This window comes from Pocillopora verrucosa, chromosome 14 (assembly GCF_036669915.1).
Source record: "Pocillopora verrucosa isolate sample1 chromosome 14, ASM3666991v2, whole genome shotgun sequence".
Classification (NCBI taxonomy): Eukaryota; Metazoa; Cnidaria; class Anthozoa; order Scleractinia; family Pocilloporidae; genus Pocillopora; species Pocillopora verrucosa.
This window is the reverse complement of record NC_089325.1, coordinates 11,469,933-11,493,461: the sequence shown is the minus strand read 5'-3', so window position 1 is coordinate 11,493,461 and position 23,529 is coordinate 11,469,933. Positions and strand designations below refer to the sequence as shown.

The following is a 23,529-nucleotide window of genomic DNA, read 5'->3' as shown; positions in this document are numbered from 1 at the left end:
AACCGAGCCTGGAGTACTCTTAAAAGGAACGATTTTGCCAATTACTTTGTCCATTTACGCACTTTAAGAGTGCGATTGCATGAGTATTCGACAAGCGAAGTCTGAATTTTTTTAAGCATTTGTTTACTGCACTTGCCGGCGTATAATATTACTAATATTATACGCCGGCAGAAGTTATAAGCTTCTCTTTCCTTTCAATTTAAAAGATGCTCCTGGGCGGCCCAGACCAATTAGATCTAAAAGCAAAGATGGACTGAGAACATCAGAAGATAGAAAGCGTTTTAAAAATTCCTACATAACTCGCTCACACTGTGATAAAAAATTTGTGTACAAAAAATATTAACCCCTTAATTCCCTCACCGAAAAAGAAAAACATAGAAACTGGAATTAAAGTGTCAGCCGAGTACCGTGACTGACGAGGGCCAAGGAAAGTACCTCCACTTTTCTCACGAGGATACGTAAAACTGTGCGTCACTTTGACAGAAAGTGTTCCTCTGACAGATGTCAATTCCCTCTTATACAGAATACTTAGAACTCTACTGCGCATATCAGCGTGTCGAAAGCAAGTTTACTGTTTCACTAGACGGTAACCGAAATGGTTGCAATTTGAGTCCAAGAATCAAAAGTTGTTTTAATTTTCATTTGCTACTTTATTTAACGCCAGCAAACGCTTGTGTTGTATAATCGAGACGAAAAGGTTTGGAGAGCTTGAGGATTGTAATCGGGTTAAAAAAAATAATCTCAATTCTCGTGTAACGTTTTTAACCTTTCCAAGTCAGAGAAACTTTGACTTGCTACCTCACCTGGTGCCTTACACCATTGCAAATTTAGTGAAACAAGTGGACTCAAAAAATTATATTCCCAAGGCTTTTCTCCAGGCTTAATGTACTTTCTACATTACTCAATGGGACTCCACAAATCACTTGGCTCATTCTAGTGCAGCTGGACTGAGCTACATCTAGCACTGAGAGACGGCTGTATTCAAAACTAGAAAATGTGGCTTAAATTCCTCAGAACAAATTCAGTACAAATGCTTGCCATAAAAATAAGTTTTCAAAATTGATCAACGCCAGATATATAAAAAATTTTTCTTGCTAATGGTAGTTGAACGAAAGGCTCTAAACCTTCGTCCGCTACGGTTCGTTCTTATGTCCTCGAATTTCGTGTTAGATCACGACGTCCTCTTGCCTCAAAACATATAATGTTCTGTTCGACGGCTTTCGATGAACATGCATGAATGAAAAGGAAACAAAGCTAAATATAGCGAAGGAAAGTGTTAGCAAGGGAGATTTGTCTTTGTTTGGTACCTTTTAACCTAAGTGTGTTTGCTGAAAATTGTTTGTTATTTCTTGATCGTTTCTTTAAACTAACCTATAAAAGTGTCTGAAAATCTCAGTTTAGGTGCTGGATTGAAATCAAACAAGTCACTGAATGTTGAAGACCTTGTCTAGCCATAGTACTAATCCTCTGGGTATGGTCAAATTCTGTCCAAGGAGAATTCTTTGTGTCCGTATTTGATGCTGCTGGTTTGAACTCTATTACAACAGCGTTGCAAACTGGGTTGAGAAGAGATCAAAGAGTTTCGCACGTGTTTCAGTCACAGTGTCTTCCCATGAATGTTAGTCACAGTCCAGTTCGCCTGCACTCAGAGCCTCCCAGACAAGATTAATCTGCTGCAAGATGTCATCTGTGAGTTGGTCTTCCACTAAAGCTTCCCTTCTCAGTCGTGAGGCCTCTTGTAAAGATGCTAGAGCTCCACGAAGGTCCTCCAGTCTGTGCTGTGCTACACCAAGCATATAGTATGTGAATGCTGTTCGTCTATAGCTCTCCACTAGCTCAACTCCTCCTCCTCCTAGGATGTTGGATCCTATGCGTGCGGCCTCCTGAAATGCTTTGACAGCTGCCTCGTATTCACCTTGGTCATAGTGACTTGCTCCTAAACCACAGAAGCTGCATGCTGTATCCTTGTGATCGCCTAACAGATTTGACATCATCCTGGACGCTCTTTGAAAAGCTTCAATCGCTGACTGGTTATTGTTCATCTTTTCATGAATCTGTCCTTCCAAATACAAGCTTTTAGCTGTGATATCGCTTTCACCCAGTGACTCTATAAATATGTGCACAGCTTTTTGGCAGAACTCAAGAGCCAAGACTAAGTCTGTTTGGCACTCCGAACAAAAATGAATGTAAGCAAGATTAAGGCAACAGAGAGCAAAATTGGTTCCCGTATGACCCAACTTGGTAAGCATTTCCAAAGCTTTTTTAATTTCCTCCTTGGCAGCCTCAAAATCACCTGTCTTAGTATGAATTGCTCCCGCATGTTGCAAAGTGCTAGCTGTGAGAAAGTTCTCGTCTAAGTGTTTTTCGCTTAGGACTAAAGTTTCGTGAAGTGCTCCAAGGGCCTCAGAAAGGTTGCCACGAAACTGATGAACAACAGCGAGGAAATTGTAAATGAGGACGTTCTCCGAGTTATCCAGTCCTGACGATTTCCTTAGTTCCAAAGCCCTTTGAAATGCCTTTCCAGCCTCATCAAGGCTGTTCATCTGCAAGTAAGCAAATCCGATCCTTATGAGACTTGCAGCTATACTCACAGGGTTACCAGCATGTTCATTCCTCAATCGTATTGCCTGCTCGTAAGAAGCTATTGCCCCACTCAAGTCTCCAACGTGTTCTAGGAGGACGCCAAACTTTTCGTACGTTACTGCAAGTTCTTTGAAATCTATTCCAGGGACCATTTCGTGCGATTTCAAATTACTTTCTATAGTGCTTTTAGTCAGGAACAGGGAAGATTTAACAGTAAAAACACGTACCATGTTTTGAGAGCTACTACGGTCGCCAAAAGGCTTTAATCCAGCAAAGGCCATACGCGATAATGAATTGATACACTGTACAACTACTTCGTAATCCTGCATTACTTCATAATTAGGTAGTGAGGCAATTGGAACAGAAGTCACTGATTCTAACCCCAAGAGATTCATGAATAAGTTTGCAGCTTCTGTAGTGCATCTGTCATATAACTGATAGAACTCCGTCAACCACTTTCCAAGATGTAGCTGTCCAATACCGTCGGCGTGACAACGGCCATAGATCTCTGCTATGCTCATGGCTGTCTTAAATAGTATTTCAAAGTGTTCACATGTTCCTACATCACTAATGATCAATAATCTTGCACGCACTAAGCATAAGACTTCATCGTCAACTATTCTTGAAAACAACAATGATATGCAATTTTCCATTTCTGACGTAGGCCTGCTTATGTTTCCTTGTTCTCTCTCTTGACAGTGGGCCAGCAATCCCAAAGCAAGAGATTTCAGAACTCTTTCATCACAGCGTTCGCTTAGCCGCTCAACACAGGTGTTAAGCGAGCGGAGCATGCCCTCTTTCAGCTTGCCGCACAGTATTTGATGAATGCCATGGTAACAAAGAAGCTTTACTGGACAATCAGCAACACAACTGCCGTCACTATAAAGAGAGAAATCCCAGCTATGGCGTTGCCGAGAGAACCAACCCCACATCTCAAAGGACTTGGCGGCCAACAAATTCTGTATATCAACTGACCTTTTTCTACTTCTTGCCTCTTCCAGTGCCGCATCATAAATCGCCTTAAATAGCGCTTCTTCATTTATTAACACAGTATAAAGATACAGTTCTCCCGTTGATAGTAATTCAACAACTTTGTCATAGAGCTCATCATCTTTTGCTCCATTACGAAATGATGAAATGATCTTCTCACGTCGACTTTGAAATGCAGCAAGTGCTTCGTTGGAACGACCTGTGAGATATTTTTCATTATTCGCTTCAAAAATGGAGAGATTGTCGATGTAATGGTGACGTTGAGCCTTCTTAAACAAATCTTCCGTTTCTTGATGAGTTTGTCTCTTTTCTTCAATGAAGGACCGGAAAAGGGAATGAATTGTGCAGTGTTGGAAATCTTCGCTGCAATCTATCAATGATTTTCGCTTCAGTGACTTAATCCTTCTTTCTGTACGCTGGATAGTTTTCAAATTTAAAACGCTTCTTGCCTCTTCTAACCCAAAACACCCAGTGGAAATAGCAGCCAATGACACGAACGTATTTCTGTCCTGGGTCGCAAGCCTCTCATAACAGGTGTTGATGATGTTAGAAATACGCTTGTTGTCCAAAACTTCAAGGAGAGGTGAATCTTTCAGAGCTTGTAGAAGCTTGTCAACAGAAAAATTTGGTTCTTTCACTGTACTGCATATCAATTTCATGACCAGAGGAACTTGTCCACCTACCCTCACAATTTTATTGCAGTCGCTGTCTGAGATGTCTGGCAGTAAGGTCTTCACCAGCTCAACCGAAGCAACTTCATCAAGCACACCTACTCTATCCACATGGATAGCGTAGTCATCGATTTCGCCATCAAGTGATTCATACGAAGCGATGAGAAGCTTGACGTCATTGCACTGCAAGATTCTTCCGATTAAAATGAACACGTCTTTCCTAACTTTGACATCTCCACAGTCCAGTAATTCGTCTGCATCATCCAAAAGCAAAGCAAATGGCCCCTGAACTTGTTCTAAACAATCAATGAGCCAATCGCAGGGTTGTAATTTAATTTGAAATGCCGAATTCCTGTCACCAAATATATAGAGCAGCCTTGAGATCAGGTCATGTATTGTGGTCATGCCGCGAAGAGATGCATAGTAGACTGGTGTTTCTAACTGATGTGCCACCTCTGTGATCAACCACGTCTTTCCAAAAGCTGGTGGACCGCACACATTAATAAGGCGAGTATCTTTATCCTTAAAATGACCAAGAATTTCTGCACTTTCCCTCTTACGACCCACGAAGTGCACTTTTTTGTTGGGTATCCAGGATTTGGGAGTCGAATACCCTTGAATCAGAACAAAAGAAATTGTTTGGTAATAAAGGTTTAACATGGTCACGTAGCCTGCAACAAAATGTGATTCATCCTCTCTCGCATGCACTTATGTTCACCAGAGGAATAATTTTATGATAACTCAAATTTAGTAACGCACGACTTCTTAGGGAAAAGGAACCCATAACCGTTTTTACTCGCGTATATGCGAAAGATTTGAAGTAGCAATGTCGGAATTCCATGTGCAACTTTCGTGGCGGAAGACTTTTGTAGGGATGACGGTTTAATTCTGTTTCCTGGAATCACAGGATCATTGACTATCAGTGCAATCGCTATTTACTCTTGGGGTTTGGGTCAATTACATTCATGACACGATATATCCACTTGAGTCACTTTGATTTTATGCCTGGCCTTTAAGCCGGAAACATTTTTTCTGACCTGAGTTCTGAGAGTTTTACTTGGTCTGTGAAGTCATTACGATTTGTTGTTACATTTTCTAGCGTAATTAAGCCTTGCGTTACCGACCTGGTATTCACTCTTACCTTCTGCTTTCATAGTTTTTCTTTCATCAACCACTTTCGTCTTTAAATCCTGTACATTTGACTGGATTTCCGTCAGCCGGGTCTTGACATCTTTTACTTCCATCTTTACACTTTCTACATCTGCTTTCAGATTTTTTCCAATTGACGTGACACATCCAACTTGTGTCTTCACATCTTTCACGTCTGATCCAACATTTTCCACTCGTGTCCTTACATCTGTCGTGTCAGTCATCACATCTTTCACGTCGGAGAGAATATCTCTCAGCGGGGAGTTCAGGTCGATATTCAAATTTTTTACTTGAGACTGGATTTTGTGGAGATGATCATCGATCTGCTTAAACTTGATGGCAGCATCTTTTTCTTTCTTTAGTTCGTCTTCTAGCTTTTGAAGTCTTGAAGTAGGAAACTCTTCTTCGCCTAGGTTTCCAATCTCATCGAGTTTAGATTTGTCTTGTCCCAATGCGGTGAAAGCATCTTTAGCCAGCTCTATGTAACTATCAAAGGTTGCTTTCTCAATCTTTCGTGTAGTAACTTGATGGCAAAAGGTGTTTCGTAACAAACGTAGCTGGTCCAGTGCTAAAGCGTGAGTCTCTGCCGAGTTTCCAGTGGGGCTAGTAACAGATGAATGAAACGCGCCAGGAGGCAATGCGCGAGGTCTGACGTAAAGTTCATGCAAAGTTCTCCTGACACCAGTCCCGTCTGGCATCGCAAAAGTTTGTGAAAACAGAGTAGCTTTGAACAGAGCTGTGCAGTCCCATTCCTTAGAGGATTTATTCAACATTGCTACTTTCTTCGCACCACCTTCTTTTGCGAGGAAAATGTTTAGAACGGTCACGGAGTCGTTCCATTTTGGGACACCAGGCGTAGTAGCGACGAGGGTGTCCCACATGTAGATGAAGACTTGATGAAGAGCAATTGGAAACTCATCCAGTACAACAAAAGAGAACTTAAAAAAGTTCAGTTGCTCAGGACTAAATGCCATACCAGAGAATTTGGTGCATACATTCAACTTATAACCACAGTCTCATTTACATCTTGCCATTATAACCAAAGCATATTCAGTCAACCAAAGATCATATCTGCAAAATAAAGAAAGTGTAACTTTGATGAAGTCCGAAGAAAGCTCTAAACGAATAAATGGCATTCAAACTACATTAAACACTAACAATTAAGTCAATCGGAAACAAAACCTTAGTAATCAGTACCTTAACCCTTTACACCCTAACATCAGTATGTATATTCTCCATACTGTTCCCCATACATTCCCTAAGGTGCTGACAAGGAGAACTTGTGTAACAGTCAACAGCTTCTTTAGCTGCCGATCATTTCCTTTATTCTCACGACCTTACTGCATGATTCAGGGGTGATAATGTAAGGAGAAATTAGATGCTTGTCACTCTTAGGGATCGAAGGGTGAAAAGACCAGCAGGAGGAGCTAGAAAAAAACAATCTTGCGTACGTTTCAAGAATAAGCCCTTCGACAGAGCGAAGGCGAATTGCTAACGCTCGAAGGTCAGCTTTTGAATCGAAATTATTTACATTATCAAGTCAGTTGATAAAAAAAACACGTTATCACGTGATACCCATTTCTCCCCTTCCCACCCCCACCCCCACCACCACAGTTTCTTTAGGAACTTGCGCCTTGCGGCTATTCTCTGGAATGTCACGCAACGCTCCTGCCCAGCTTCGAGGAGCGTTGCGCAACATCCTAAAACTTCTAGGCTCAGGACATTCTAGCTTACCCTTGGTATTAACTGTCGTTGCGCGCTATTTGTGCAAAACGAAACCAATCAAGATAAAACAAAACAACAATTTAACTGCTGTCTAATTACGTGAAGAAATTTCGCGCAGTCCTCAGGGTTGATTGTGATCCAAACAATTAAGTCATCGCTACGTCACGAAATATCAAAGCTCACCGAGCAACAAATTTTGCCTTCGAAATGTACGATGAGCACATTTCTCGTGATCCCAAAATTTTTACAGTGTACCTTAAACAATTTGAAGCTTACTTCCTTCTGTATGAAATATGAGTCCTTATGTTCAATAATGAATCATCTCATTTTAATAGGCACTCGTGCTCATGATATTCCCCTCGTGGAAGAAGAGCAAATTTCTGTTGCCAGCTGATACATTTCTCGAGTATGTTATTACATTCATACTAATTTCCATTATTTTTAGCCACTACAAATTAGGATAAGATTACTAATCGAGTGTTTCACTAAAGTGTAGGATTCCTGGCGAAAGTCCCTAAATGTTACCGAAAGCGAAAGCGGAAATAGAGAGCTAACGCAGTATATTTCACTTTCTTTCAATCCAACTTCAACAAAATAGCTTTAAAATCAAAGCACAAACGAAATAAAAGCAAGAGACACAAAAGCATGGTACACTATATTTCAGTTGTGTCACTAACTAGGAACATACGTGATCGATCACAAGTTGTTTATTTTGACGCTAAAATGAAGACATTTAGATGAATCATGCATTAATCATACCACATAAAAACCAGAGCGGAGTAAATATTTGTGTCATAACGACTCTATGTGTGTCCGACAGACTGACACGACTGAACTAAAACAATGCTCTGGCTTTCTTTAAACTGTTAACCGAGATGTGATTTGCAGTCAGAACACGGTCTAAAATACTAAATTGTCGCTGTATTTATAGTCTACATGCCCATTGTTCGCTCCTCTAGAGAACCAAAGTTTACTGCGTTTTACTTACCAGTATAAAAAAAGTTCCAAACTTCACAAGCAATATTCACTGCGAAGCTTGTGAGAATCTCAATTGATTGCCGTGAAGAAACTATAAAACGAAATTTCCGTAATTCCATATAAGACGAACAACTCCCTTTGTTCCCATTCTTCTCACGACTAGGATTGGTGTTTTATTACAACAAGCCAAGACAAGATTTTCTATCGCCTCTGCAGGTACACAAAAGGGACCACGAGTGACCACGAATGATCACGAGTGGCCACGAATAACCATGAATGACCGTAAATGACCACGAGTAAGGGCGAGTGGCCACGAATCACCCTGAATGACCACTAGTAAAGGCGAGAGACCACGAATGGCCATTTATTTTCCCTCCCCGGACCTCAGTCACTTTTACAAATTGTCGCCACACCACAAGCCACGCAAGTTGGTTTCATCATTCTCCTCACTCTGTCCTTGAGAGTAGCAATGGTGACGGCATTCATACTCGCAAATAGATTGTTGTTCGGCATATAATAATGCGGACAGTTTTTATTTTCTAAAAATGTCTCCAAACAACGAAGCACATCCAAGAAACGCTCGCCTATCTTATCCTTGCTCCATTTCATGGGATCATTGATCGCATCCCCAACTAGGAACAGAACGGTTTGTAAATGGTACAGCGATAACTCTCGCAGAGTTTGGTCTCGTCTTCTTATTTCAGCCAATGTTAAAAACAAGCAATATTTCGCTGTACCCAAGGTGCAGAATTTCTTCTTTTCAGCTGACAAAAATGACAATTGCCAAAGTGTTTCTGGGTCGCTTAAAGGCAGAGGACACGCTTTACCGACAACAAACGATGGTGGAGCGGATTTGGAAAATCTCCGACACCACTCCAAATTTTCCCGTAATATTACAATCGTGGGTATCAATTCTACGGCTATGAATCCACTTATCTCTTTTATTTGCAGAACTATGGTCGAACCTTCGCAGAAAACTTCCACATTCTGGACATCACTTGGGTACTCATCGCTTCCTTCTTCGATGTTATTTTTGAAAGATTTTAAAGTGTTTTTCATCGTTAAGTGAAGTTTTGACCTAACAAGATTTGCTGATAGGAATCCATCGTTGTCAAGACAATCTTGCCAAGTTTCACAATCATCAAGTTGCAGTCTCACAAAGCCATCTTCTTCGGCGCGATGGATGGAAAAGCTTGCATTTTCATCAAGGTACACAGGGACACCAAATTCAAAGCGATCGTCTTCTATTTCCACCATATCACCATAATTTGCCCCATTACGTAGAATTTCCCCGACGGTAAAGCGATTGTTAACGACTTGTGCATTGATCAACATTTTAAACGCGAGAGAAAAAGCCAGTTGCTTGTTTCGTTTGACCTGAGCTCTTGTCTTCCTGACCCGACGGGAATAAAACCTGTTTAGCTCGCTAGTAAGCCTCTCTTCATATTTGTATTCCTTGCAGTTTTGATGCTGCTGAAATGACGGCAGTTTGTTTAACTGAGTACACGAAGCGAACTTTTTATGCAAATTTGCATGCGACATCGCTTTTTTGTGCAAGACTTTCCTGTAAAGGTCAGAATCAGATGGAAATCGTCGTATATGGCTCCTTTGATCTCCATTTCTAGTCCCCTTTTTGCTCCTTGTCCTGAACGCGTTAATTTCGCTATAAACGCTTAGAAAAGCTATTTTGAATTAAAATTTGTATTGATTTTCCCCGCGTGTAAACAGCAATTGTACAACACCTTGCACCTGTCGTGACGTGGTCACGTGACTTAACCAGCTTGGGAGACTCAAATGACCACATTAACGGGTATTTTAAGCACTGGCGTCGCGCCTTCAAGTTGTATCATAAAACGCTTGCTCCTCTGGTTTTAATATTCTGCTCATTGGGATAACAAGAGATCATCCAAAGAATTCCCCTTCGTTTCTCTTCCTGTTAGAAACTTTGCGCTTTGAGGCCGCAATCAATCAATCAATCAATCAAGCGTTTTAAAAACTACGACAACGACAACGACGACGTCCAAGCATCAAAAGTAATTTAAATTTTCCCTTGCTTCTTTATTTAACACCACCAAACGCTTGTGCCGTATACTCGTGACGAAAAAGGTTGAAGAGCTTAAGGTTGTAATCCAGTTCTAAAAAAAAGTCTCAATTCTCGTGTAACGTTTTTAACCTTTCCAAGACAGAGAAACTTTGACTCGTTACTTCACCTGGTGCCTTACATTATTGTAAACTTGTAAAATCAGTGAAACAAGTGAACTCAAAAAACAATATTCCCAAGGCTTTTTGCCTGGCTTTCTTGTTAATGGCAGTTTAACGAAAGGCTCTAAACTTTTGTCTTCTACGGTTCGTTCTTATGTCCTAGAATGTCGTGTTAGATCATGACATCCCCTTGCTTCAAAACATATAATTTCCTGTTCGACGGATTTCGATGAACATGCATGAATGAAAAGGAAACAAAGCTAAATCCAACGAAGGAAAGTGTTACCGAGGGACATTTGTTTTTCTTTGGTACCTTTTAACCTAAGTGTGTTTGCTGAAAATTGTTTGTTATTTCTTGATCGTGTCTTTAAACTAACCTACATAGGTATCTGAAAATCTCAGTTCAGGTTCTGGGTCGAAGTCAAACAAGTCACTGAATGTTGAAGACATCGATTAGCCATACTACTAATCCTCTGGGTATGGTCAAATTCTGGCGAAGGAGAATTGTTTTAGTCTGTGTTTGATGCTGCTGGTTTGAACTCTATTACAACAGCGTTGCAAACTGGGTTGAGCAGAGATCAAGGAGTTTCGCACGTGTTTCAGTCACAGTGTCTTCCCATGACTGTTAGTCACAGTCCAGTTCGCCTACACTCAGATCCTCGCAGACAAGATTAATCAGCTGCAAGATTTCATCCGTGAGTTGGTCTTCCACTAAAGCTTCCCTTCTCCTGAAATGCTTTGACAGCTACCTCGTATTCACCTTGGTCATAGTGACTTTCGTCGTCGTCTGCATCATCAAGAAGCAAAGCAAATGGCAAATGGTCCCTGAACTTGTTTTAAGCAATCAATGAGCCAATCGTAGGGTAGTAAGTTGATTTGAAATGCCAAATTCCTGCCAGCAAATATACTGAGCACCCTCAGGTCATCTATTCTGGTCATGCCACAAAGAGATGCATAGTAGACTGGTGTTTCTAGCTGATGTGCCACCTCTGTGATCAAATACGTCTTTCCAAAAGCTGGTGGACCACACACATTAATCAGTCGAGTATCTTCATTTTTGAAATGACTTAGAATTGCCCCACTTTCTTTCTCGCGACCCACGAAATTTTGTTTTCTGTCCTTGAATTAAAACAAAAATACGTTAGTGCTTAAGCATTCCAATAGAACCTAGGTAGTGAGTGCACCCCGAAATAGGAAGGGGGAGTTATGATGATGATTAATCAAGTTTCAGTTTAGATCATCAGTGATTTCAAACTACCCGCTCACATTATTTGGAGCAAATATCTGGTTGAAGTCTATACTTACTTTAACGAACACAGCTAAAGTCGGACAAGGTGGGAGCCAGATCAGCCGAATTAAGCAATGAATGAGGGTTTTAAAGTGTTACGGAAAAATTTAGTGATTCTTCCGTGCGTTTGTATCGTAAAGCTTTTTCGATTACGTAGACGACCACGTGGCGATTACATGAAGTTGAGTACGCTAGAGGTCATGTCGGTTGTCAACATGAACTAATATAAAGTTACTGTGGAACCAAACGCTGTCTAATCCTTGACGTACGTAGCAAGTTCCCTCTCCGTGTCAGGAAACCGTGACGTGTTTTTCTGTTCCCGCTACAAATGGTCTACACCAAGCTATTTTCCCAAGTTATTGTTGCGTTTCTCGCTTAAGTCCAGTTAGTAGTGCGAAAAACCTATCGTTACATAATAAAAAATCGATGAGAGTTTGCTGTCTACCCAATGGTACAGCTAGCTGTGCCTAAAGGCCTAGTGACTCGGTCAGTCGTGTTTTGATCAAAAACGCCTTGTTAATTTCACGCAACCGCTCGGAGAAAAGGTAAAAATGACGAGGGAAAAACTTTACCCTCAAGTTAGAAAATTAGCGAAATAGAAAGCCACAATATTATAGTTTAATATTTCAGAGATACATTGAGTGCTTTTTCCGTAGAGAAACCCGCACGATGGTAAAACATTCGAAAATTGCACTCGATTTGAGTGGGGCGTTGAAGTGGGCGTGGTCACTACATTCATGTTAAGACTATTTGTACCCCATGAGTTTGATATGTATACATTTTCGGTTAATTGACGGCACCGTCGCATCGGTACATTCTATCAAACTTAAAAATGTGATTAAATCACGCTGAATCATCTCCCCAAAAAAACCTTTGGAGATCCAAAAGAACTTCACTTCGCCTTCCAAAAGCCAGATTTCAGTTAATTATTTTGTGTAGCACATAGTTAAACAACGGCTTACTTTTGACCTATTTTTAAAAAATGGTAAAATTTTGTCGCATTGTGCAAATAAATGGTCAAGAATTGTTCAAATTGCTGACAACATAAATTTCGATGATGTTTTTCAAGATCTGGTACTTTTTATTGGTCCAGGTTTTTTCAGTTTGTGACGCAACGCTTCGAGTTATGTGCTTCGAAAGCAGCATTTTGGCGGAAATAAGTCGATATTTATCCAAACGAAGTATGCTGGGATTTATTTTCCATTGAGACGTACCTAACTTTGAGATATGGGCGAAATTGATTTTTTGAACTGTTGCCTCCTAATGTTGGTAACATCCGGAGATAGAGTAATCTTACTAAATCTGATAGAAACAATACAGCTCGATCACCAAACTTATTGATCGATTCCTTTTGAAATTTACCCTCCTAATAATCGTGTTCTACAGCTCTTTGTGGCCCAAAATACAAAGGTAAGCCTAAGAAGACCCAAAATACAAGATAAGCCTAAGAAGCCCTTCAACAAACATCATCAAGTCTTGAAAACGTCTTTTTAAGAACCGACGACTAGGCATCGTACATAACTAGAAAACTTTGTGCGTTCCGAAGGCGTTTGCAATTTTTGTTAATGTGACAGCTAATTCAAAACAGTTGGTGGGGTATATAAAGCTGTCTTCTTCTTATTGACGGGCGATCATTCAATTTAGCGGCTGATTTAACAATGACTAACGACAAAGGCAAAAAAGCGCGTGTTTGTGTGTCCAAAAGCCCGCACCCCCCAACACATCCAATTGTTATTTATTTTTTTTTTTTACTTTTCCAACTGTTTTTTTTATTTGTACAAATTTTGATCCTCGCTTAATTGAGTCAAGACCGCTCGCTTTAATAGCCATGACCAAAATGTGTTGGACGTAACCCACGTCGCACAAATCGCATGCGAATGGTTTCAAGTGGTTTGTTAACTATTGGGTTTTATTTTGGAGCACGGAACCTGGCCAATCTTTGGCTATCTTTAAAATAAGGAACGGAGAATGGGGAAATGGGAAATGGAGAATGGGAAAAGGGAATCTTTAAAATTGGGAATCTTTAAAAGCGGGAATCTTTAAAATGAGGAATCTTTGAAAGCGGGAATCTTTAAAATGGAGAATTTTTAAAAGCGTGGGATGAAATCGACCTAAAGTATGAGCGGTCTGTGGAAAAGTTGCTCATTTTTTTTTCTATTTTACGGCAGTGAACCCTTTAAATTAAAGTCTGTTGACAGTGGAAATCCCTTCTGAAGGTTGAAGGTTGTTCGACGTAACAATTCTGTTTTTGGTTCAGATGGACTAATATCGACTTCACATAGCTGTAGAACACAAAGCGCGACAATGTGGAGAATCTTTCAGATGCCAGAAAATGTCAGAGGCCCTGTCACTGTCACAACAAGGAAAGAGGAAAAGCATAAAAGTGTGAGAATTAAAAAGATAGTTTAGATTTACATGGTGTAATTGCTGATGTAAAGATGGTTGTTCTCTTTGAATATGAATAGCCTCTTTTATCTTAAGCTGAAAGCTGGTGGAGGCGTGATCTAAAACATGGAAGTTATCTGTAGAACACAAAGCGCGACAATGTGGAGAATCTTTCAGATGCCAGAAAATGTAAGAGGCCCTGTCAATGACTAAGTGCTCTCTAACACGTGTGGAAAAATGCCGGCAGGTTTCACCGACGTGACAGGCATTACAGCCAGCACATACAAACTTATAAACCACACGTGAACGGAGCCAGTCAGGGACAGGGTCTTTCACACCAAAGAAGTTACCGATTTTGAAGGAAGAGAAGGCCAGTTTGATATCCAAGTCATTGCAATAGTGCTTAATAAAATGGCGGATCTTTTTTTCGAGTGATAGCAAAGAAGTAGCCTATGTAGGGTAGCTTAAAGTAGAACGTAGGTGAAGTGGTAGGAAGGGAATTCCGGGGATGATGATTGTTTTGGGTCCCAGTGATGTATACTCCTTACACCCTCTACCCTGGGCAGAGGGTGTAAGGAGTATACCTGCTCCTTACCTGCAAGAGGACATTAGTGAAGTTTAGTTTTATAATTGGACGTACATTTTCTTGGAGAATCAATTCTGGTGAAAAAAATATTGACGGTTTACAAAGTTTCCGAAGTTTCCATGTAAGCAAACAAAATTGCCAAAAGTTGCAGGGACCTCACACAAATTAAAACAATAAAACTTCCCCTATCCTCAGCGCAAGTTACCTTGTTGTTGGTTATCCTTTTGTTCTGGATTTTCTGTCACACACGTGAGAAGCCATTGAATCGCCCGCATCAAAACTTGAAAAATTCATCTCAAGCAGGCGGCATGACGGGTGTAACTTTAGGGAAAACTAACGAAACGAGAGATTATTCAACTGTTCCAATTGCTAAACGTCGCGTCAAACTGTTTTGACAGTCTCCTTTCTGGTTAATGTATATTAAATTTAGTATCGTACTAATTATTCAAACCCCTGGGGCTAAACTGGGAGGTGAAACCTTGGGTTTCTTCTGTCCGTAAGGATCAACTTGATAATTGAGAATTTTGTATATTTAAAATTAGGTCCATTGTTTGTTTTGCTAGTGATTCAACACGTTTACATCTTGAGTGCGCCCACGCACTTAACGATTGTTATTCAGGGATTGTCGATCCTTTTACTTTTATTCCTTGACAAAGTCGACTCTTCTCGTCAATAAAGGGCTATTATGTTTATACTATAGACAAAACAATACGTGGTCGCGTGTTTAAAATAATACTCGAGTTAAAATAATAACTCAAGTTAAACACTCGAAGAGAAATTCCTTATCCACGCGTGCCCATATTTTATTCTCTATTTAGGTGAAAACAGGTTTTTGCCTTCACAAATAAACGGACAGACGGACGGGGAACAACCCGAAAAACTTCTTGTAGGAAAAGGCTTTCCTGGGGGGCACTCACTGGCTGCGTGAAGGTCGGAATCTATTACGGCTGTTGACTGTCCTCGAGACAATGACTAACAACAACAAAGTTGGCTCCAACGTAGATTTACTCTGCAAGCACCACTAAGCTGACCGGTTTCCTTCTTATTTTTGACCAAAGAGAGCTCCACAAAACAGCTCTATTTAAGCCTAAGGTACAAAGGATTAGGTGTTGCTATGAATCATCTAAAGGATCACGTAATCTACTACAACGATTGGTTGAGCAGAAATTTCCCTTTTCACAAGATTAATCACTGTACTTTCAAAAAGCTCAGGGGGATAACAACTACACAAAAGGCCATGACAGGTGACGGTTACAGTTTAACACTAATTATAGTTACGATCTAATAACGACTGTTTACGGCTGACTGTATTGAAACTAGTAACATTTACGCATTGCTGAACTTAGAAAAATCTCGCAGTTTCTACGTTGAATTTTATACATATTTTTAGAGCTAGAATAAAAAGTTGATAACTAAAAGTCCTATCGTTACATTTATCAGACAAACCACTTGGAGGGCATCGAACTGTGATTAGAATATACCAAGAGAATCAACGAGAGATAAAAGAATCAATTCTCCTTGAAGGCTGTTGAGACTTTGCGAGGAAACTTTTGAGATGAGATTCATTTTAAGACGAGGCCCTCCGGTGGTTTCCTTCTTACAAACAATTAAGCCTGCTTCACATGGGCTGCAAATGCAAGGATTTACGCGTGTGAAATACCCAAACACAAATGCAAATGAAAATGAAAAAACAGAAAGCGTCAACGCAAAGAATTGAAGAAATGTTCCTTTACTTGAGCTTGCATTGGCATTTGCTACCCACTGTGAATTGGAAACGCAAATACAAACACAAGGCGAAAAACACAGGTTCCTTTGGCTCTATGCCACCACAAGATGGCGACATTTCGAAAGAAAAACTTGTGCAGCGTGAGAATATTTCCTGCACTTTACGATAAAAGTGTTTCCGAATTTTTAAGAAAAATTAAAAAAGAGCCTTTCTTGGAAAGATGCAGCCAGAGAAGCGGGCCTAAAGGACAGTATATTTTACGAAAGAATGTAAACATAAACAGCAAATACATCGATGCAGTAATAAATTGGCTCTTGAACTATTCAGTAAAAGTTTAAGCATACATTTACCCTCTGAACTCTGTAAACAAAAACGGACGATGAAACGTATTGCGCCAGTAAAAGTCTGCGACAAAAGCTTAGTCTGATCGGAAATATTTGATATAGACTTCCACTGCGCTTGCGGCGTATGTCGCTTTCCTTGCGTTTGCATTGGACTCGTGAACTCGCTGGCATCTGCATTTGCGTTCCATTTGCTTTTCAATCCATGTGTGAACCAGGCTTTACATATGTGTGTATTTACAATAATTCTACAGCTTAATTACCTCAAATATTCCTAACGGGTGGTTTCCCCGAAAAAAATTCCGAATATTCTTCAGTCAAGAACGTTTTAGACTGAAAAAAGAGAAAATATCTCATTTTCGGTAGTTTCAGTTCCAGAATCGGTGTACTTTTGGAGAAATTCCCTGTTTCACCCGACAACAAAAATGACCGAAACTGTACTGAGATAAATAATCTATTGGTGTGTTCACATTCACTCCCTGGGAAAATTGAATGAATCAATGTGAAGACGAATGATGTCACTATGAAGAAGAAGAAGTGCCAATTTGTAGTGTTGTATTTAGCTTGAGATAAAGAAATAAACATTTCACTCTTTTTCTTTTTGCGACGTTTTTGCATGAAAATGAGGCCCCAGGCCTCGAACAAGCAGCCGTTGTTACCATGGCTAAACAAGAGTGCTGCAACCTTTAAAAAGGGCATTTTTGTGCACCCCCCCTGAGTGCCTAACTGCATGCAAAATTTGAAGGGGAATTTAATATTTTCATTTCCCAAGACGTTTGATTCTTATAGAGACTTGTTCTTAAACTGTTTGGTAGAATGCCCAAAACCTTTTAGAAAATAGTGCTACTATCACCGAAGAAAATATACTTTTAACTGATCGCTGCACATGCCCTTCCACTTGGTTGCAAGTGATGAGATGCCTCAACTTATCCATTGGTTACTTATCTCCGGTAAACTGCCGAGGTAGTTTATCTAGAAAGGAAAATGTGCAAAACTGAAGAAAATAGAGGAAAGTTTTATGAAGGACTCCTGTTTGTAAACAGTATAGCGGACGGTTCACATGTGTGACTAACATGAGCAACAAAGGAAAGATAGAGGAGAGCAAACTTTACGACAAAACACTTACCTGATGAAAAACTATCTCTCCGGTAATTAAAAAAATTGGGCAGAAAGGCTAAAGCAACATTAATAGCATTTTAGTGATTAACTTTTTAAAATTTTCACTTAACGCTTTGAATAACATAATAATTTTGAATGGTTGTTGATGAGTAGCAAGTGTAGGTACAGTAATACAGTAAGGAGACATTTACCTGTCTGAGGTTGAGCTACAGAGCTCTCGTTATGCTCGGTAGCAGGCTTCTGTGGTCTGTCTGAAGTGAGATAGGATACAGATTATTGTATTGTTAATTTATGACACCAGGGGTAGAGATGCCAAGACAATAATATCGAGCAGCAAGCCTTAGACAGCCACATTTAAAAATTGGATTCTCCACTATAAGTCTTGAATTTCCAAAACATTCCCAGAATATGGTTTAGTGGAGTGATTTATGAACTTCTGATTTCATAACTTAAGACACACCATATATATTATCAAAAGCAAAACATAGGCATGAGCCAAACTCGTTTCACAAATGTAACAGCTTGGTAGATTTAAGCTAAGATTACAATAATAAGGCATCGTTTGAGTTTGATTTTTGACTTTTTGGGTCGAAAAATTACGTCAGCTTAATCATAATTGCCACATGTTTCAGGGTCAAATATTCTACTTTTGCGGAGTTGTCAATTTCAGTAGTCAAACCCCATTCTGAATTAATTAGCATTGTTCCCCATGCACACGAAAAACATGTTTCTAAACTAGCAACATTCTGCTTACACTTGGTATGCTGTTTGGTTTATGACTACTAATTAAGCAAAGGTCTCTTACGTGAAGAACTTACAGCCTCCTTTTCAACGAAATGGGAATAGAGAAACCTCAAATAAAAAACCCTGAAATACACTTTGTAAAAGTATGATCAGGAGGCGTTGACTATACTGCCAACCTATTTTGCTTTTATGTAAACAATGCAACAATTTCAGGACTGTAGCCCTTTTTGTCAAAACTGCAACATGGAAGTTAAGAGGATATTATGTTAAATAAACTGTAGATTGGACGTAAAATGTAAAACAATTGCGTGTGGGTGGGTGTGAGTGTGTGTGTGTAACTGTGAGTGAAGGAGGAGGAAAAGGGAGAGGCTAAACCCCCTTCCAAAAACATTCCTGGAACCGCCCCTAATTATATACCCTACCCTGACAAAGATACTTACTGTTTGAATTTTCCTTTTGAGATTCTCTTCTCATGAGAACAAATTCCTCAGTTGACTCCTGCATGTATGGCCGAAACTTCTTCAAAAACTCCTCAAAACCCCTCAGTTCATTCTCTATTTTAGACATTCCGTCTATCATGCGAGTGTTGATATTTATTACTTCAGTCTTTAAACCTGCTAGTTCAGTCTTGATATTCTTCATTTCAGTATTGATTCTTGTCAGTTCAGTCTTCACAACTGGTAGATCAGTATTCACCTTAGTCACATTTTCCTTGATCTTGTACAGGTGATCTTCTATCTGCTCAAACAGAATGGCCACATCGTTTTCCCTCTCCAATTCATCTTCCAATTGTTTCTGTCTAGAAGTAGGAAAGTCGTCCTCGCCTAGGTTTCCAATCTCTTCGATTTTGGCAGTGCTTTGTTTAAGTGCAGTAAATGCATCTTTAATCAATTTAATGTAAAAATCAAAGGTTTCCTTTTGAACACATTTGGTACTTAAAGAATGAAACAATGAGTTTCTAATCAAGCGGAGCTGATCCAATGCTAAAGCAATAGTCTCCTTAAAATCCTTTGGGTTAACAACATGTGAGTGAAAAGTTCCAAAATGTAACGCACGTGGTTTGACATATTTCTCATCTAAAGTGAACAAATCACCTGTCACTTCTTTCACAGCAAAGGTTTTTGCATTCAGAGTGGCTCTGAATAGGGCTGTAAGATCCCATTTTTTAAGTGGTTTGCGAAACATTGGTACTTCCTTTACACCACCTTCATTTTTGATGAGTATGCCATAAACATTTTTGGAGTCGTTCCATTTAGGGATAGAAGCATCAATAGCATACCAATGGTCCCACATTTGAATAAATGTTTCTCGGAGTTTGGCTGGAAACTCATCTACCACAATAGTAGTTAACTTGAAAAAGTTCAGTTGCTCAGGAGTAAAAGCTTGCATCTTGGAGCATACAGCAAGTGGGTTTCAGTTATCAATGTCAACTGAAGATCACATCTGAAAAAACGGGAAAATGCACATGTAGCATTTATAATGTCCGCAAAAAAGTTAAAGAGCAATCCAAAAGATGCTTAATGTACAATTACCATTTCTAATGAAAAAACTGAGAAGAGAAACGTTACAAATGTGTTTCAATATCTCACAGATAACCCTTCTTCTGAATTCAGTGACGAAGATTACATCACAGGTGTTCATATTACTAAGAAAGGTTTTCCCAAAGTAAAAAAAAGACTTATGAGATAAAACTTCATCTTGATCCAAGCAAAGGGTTTCATAGCAGTCATGTAGGTCTGAATATGTTACAACTACAAACTAGCGAATATACTGTCATTTTTTAAATATATATTTCCCTTCATCATCAATTGACCATTCAACAGTCCAAATATCTGCTACCAGTAGTATTGAGACAGTTCAAGATCATCAACTGATACGTTTAGTGATCACAGCTGAAGAATGATTCATCTTCATAAATGCAATAACATGACTCCCATTTAATTCATGATATAGTTTTAAAAAATAAAGCTGGTATTAATTATACATAAGATTTTCAAGTTTGTGTCACAACCTATGGTGTTAAAGGGTATCACAATGATGTCTCAACAAGTGTTTGGGACAGAGTTTATAACCTACAAAATGACACTCTTGAGTTTAAAATTCAAGTAAAGATGACAAAAGAGTTGATTGTACAAAATGCTGTTAATGACAACAATCTGGTAACTAAGAAAACATTGGAAGATGCTGTCATGAGAAGATTTTACTACTGTCATAACCTAGCACACAACAAATTGACATTAGTAAAATTTGTTTTGAGTGGAGCTAATGTTTTAATGTCAAATAGTGCTTATTTCTGCATAAACAATAATGCATTAACTGTTCAAGAAGGCAGCTTGTACGAGTTTCATTTCAAAGACAGTTATAAGGGAGGCGCTGCTGCTTTACAAATAAGAATGTCAGACACAAAGGGAACAAGAATCACAAATATTTTCATAAATCGTCAAGATGCAAATAATAAATGGATTGATATAAATATTTTTCATAATGTAAGGTTATTGCCAGGACATTGATTAAACTTTTGCCTTGATACAAATATTAGTGGAGTTTTACATGGAGGCATTTATTGTAATATTTTAGTCAAGAAACTTTAATTTTATATATCATAAAATATATCTATGAAAGAACTAAAACAATTTTCCATTTCAATCATATAGACAAAAATATTGACAAAAATCAATTAAATGAGATCAAATCCTTGTAACAATTTTATCATAAAAATTTTTGGCTATACAGGAGAGCATATAAATATTTCAAACAATTGAATTTACATGTAATATGTAATTTGTCATCAGCATGTCTTATTGTATCAGGCACAATAGCAGGATACATATCTCTGTATCGCTTAAGACTTAAAAAGTGAAATAAAGAATTTCAGAAAAAAAATTGAGCCATATTGTTCTGCTCACATATCATATGAAAAAATACTGGTTGATTTGTGATCATTCATGAGGCAAATCATATAACAATCAAGATTACTTGACTCAGCTCAGGGTTCTTGATGACATCCTCATCAATATGTGTCCTCTATTTGACAAGTGGGATAAACAATACTCACAAAAATTTATCTCCAAATAATTGTTTTGATATTATCCCCAATTAACTTTTGAATCTCTCTCCAATAGTGCCTATAAAATGCTAATTTTCTTTTTGATTTGGATATTGGTATATTTTTGTATTGTAATTTCATCATCTTGAATATTTTTTTAAAATGAAATTGATGTGGATCATTCTTTTATGATCACCATTAATTTGAGGGAGTAATCTCTCAATCTTTTCAAAAATCTCTAATATCTTCTTTTTGAGTTATTCTTTTTATCTTAAGAAATAACTCTATGTTAGCAAGTAGAGTGGTATATATATTGCACAAATCAGATTGTTGCATTAGGGTATGTATCTTGCACCAAACAGATTGCCACATTAAGGTATGTATCTTACACCAATCAGATTGCTGCATAAGGGTATGTACCTTGCACCAATCATATCACAGTATTTGGATATCATGCACCAATCACAGCATTCAAGTATTGTTTTTTTTTTGTAAATGATGTCATGGAATCAGGGGGCTGTGCACAAAGAATGACATTAACCAGGAATTTTGGGCTCATGTGATAAGTGTTATGACTGAAGCCTTTGCAAGAGCCTTGTCGAGTGAGGTCAAGATTTATAAGGATATGAAAAGTTCACATTTATTTTCATTGTTAGTATAATTTTTAAGTTAAAATGTGTTTTTCCGCTCTTTTTCTTACAACACACATGCAAAACAACTTATATTCCATCATGTACTATCAAAACAATGTCCAAAGTCCAATCAGAACATACCCAATCATTGCACTACATGAATATTAGGCATTTTTTCACATGCTTGAATTGTATTTTACCAATCAAATTCCATTTTGCCACATTAGACTTTGCTCAGTCACATGCCATTTCCTTGAAAACAACCTGCATTTTTTCACGTATTCTAACTGCATTATCCAATTCTACTGAAAAAAATTCACATGAAACTTAATGCTACTGTTAGTGAATTTTCCACGCATTCTCCCGCATTTTGACTTTTTCTCCCAATAAAATTTGCTTTTAGCTACCTTGGAATTAACCCAATCCTGTGTCAATTCCTTGTAGACAACCTACACTTTATAACTTTATCACAGAGGGCAAAGTCCAGATAGGCAACAACAAATAGAGGAGCCCTCTTTGAAATATTATCATTTCCTCTTTGATTTGGGTCTAATGGAGATAGAACAGTTTCAGTCTGCTTTCCGTAGTAAAATTACTTGAAATTAAATTTTGAGGAGACTAATTGTAGACGAATGAGTTTGATTTTCTTTCTATGTGGAGAATGGCTCAGAATCACAACCATTGATAAGGAAATTCTAAAATTCGTTCAGCCCGAACTTCGAAGTCATTGCGCCCGATGTATATGTCGTCTTATCTATGAGTTGTGTAGGGTTCTTTAAAATGGTATCTTAAATAAAACTAGTGTTTTATGAATTTTTGTAACGAAATACAACTGACTTTTTGCCTCAAATATTTGCCCTCGATGTGTGTATTACATAACAAAATTGTTTCCCTTTTGATCGCAGAAGTTCCTAAGAAAATAAATATTCTAGCGGTTGAATTAGCTGTTTGTTTTGATAACACGGTCAACAAATATCTACAAACATTACTAAAAGAAATTTAAAAAATGGAATGACAGCTTTTAATCTTTGTAATTCGATACACTAGTTGTTCGTCGGGAAGATCGAATTCCATTCTCGAGCGGAACGACCTACACATGCCAAATGTTAGTTCCCTCTTTTGAGAGCCACAGTTTACTGCATTTTACTCACCAATTTCGAAGAGGGTTTCACTCTTTACAAGCGATATTCACTGCGAGGTTGGAAACGTGCATGAGTAAAAACGTGCATTTCAATTTGCTTGCTTTGCGAAGAAGACTGCGCACGCATATTATGTAAATTTTAGTTTGCTACGAGACACCGCTGGTACGCGCCTGCATCGGTTTCCCGCTGAAGAATTGCGAAAATACGTCGGAAAACAGCAAT

General features: G+C 38.7%; 3 protein-coding genes across 3 annotated transcripts; all 3 read right to left on the bottom strand.

The window, feature by feature from the left end:
• Nucleotides 1–243: 243 nt before the first annotated feature.
• On the bottom strand, nt 244–8,205 carry LOC136278174 (uncharacterized). Its single transcript, XM_066161572.1, has 3 exons — nt 8,107–8,205; nt 5,386–6,464; nt 244–4,858 (listed from the first exon to the last, which is right to left on the bottom strand). Exons 2-3 carry the CDS (start codon nt 6,365–6,367, stop codon nt 1,620–1,622), a joined length of 4,221 nt encoding a protein of 1,406 aa, XP_066017669.1. The 5' UTR covers nt 6,368–6,464; nt 8,107–8,205; the 3' UTR covers nt 244–1,619.
• A 275-nt stretch (nt 8,206–8,480) lies between these two features.
• Nucleotides 8,481–9,729, bottom strand: LOC136278175 (cyclic GMP-AMP synthase-like receptor 1). The gene has a single exon (XM_066161573.1). It carries the CDS (start codon nt 9,636–9,638, stop codon nt 8,481–8,483), a length of 1,158 nt encoding a protein of 385 aa, XP_066017670.1. The 5' UTR covers nt 9,639–9,729.
• Nucleotides 9,730–15,189: 5,460 nt separating this feature from the next.
• Nucleotides 15,190–23,405, bottom strand: LOC136278084 (uncharacterized). The gene is made up of 4 exons (XM_066161317.1): nt 23,317–23,405; nt 18,928–19,930; nt 17,935–17,994; nt 15,190–17,596 (listed from the first exon to the last, which is right to left on the bottom strand). Exons 2-4 carry the CDS (start codon nt 19,874–19,876, stop codon nt 17,562–17,564), a joined length of 1,044 nt encoding a protein of 347 aa, XP_066017414.1. The 5' UTR covers nt 19,877–19,930; nt 23,317–23,405; the 3' UTR covers nt 15,190–17,561.
• Nucleotides 23,406–23,529: the final 124 nt, after the last annotated feature.

Bases quoted from the DNA above. Each gene is read 5' to 3' on its own strand.
- LOC136278084 (XM_066161317.1), bottom strand. From the start codon at position 19,876: ATGCAAGCTTTTACTCCTGAGCAACTGAACTTTTTCAAGTTAACTACT. The intron at 17,995-18,927 runs GTAAGTATCTTT...ATCTCACTTCAG, and splicing joins TCAAAAGGAAAATTCAAACA to ACAGACCACAGAAGCCTGCT. The intron at 17,597-17,934 runs GTAAATGTCTCC...TTTCCTTTCTAG, and splicing joins TGTAGCTCAACCTCAGACAG to ATAAACTACCTCGGCAGTTT.
- LOC136278175 (XM_066161573.1), bottom strand. From the start codon at position 9,638: ATGTCGCATGCAAATTTGCATAAAAAGTTCGCTTCGTGTACTCAGTTA.
- LOC136278174 (XM_066161572.1), bottom strand. From the start codon at position 6,367: ATGGCATTTAGTCCTGAGCAACTGAACTTTTTTAAGTTCTCTTTTGTT. The intron at 4,859-5,385 runs GTAAGAGTGAAT...TTCTGATTCAAG, and splicing joins AAAAACTATGAAAGCAGAAG to GGTATTCGACTCCCAAATCC.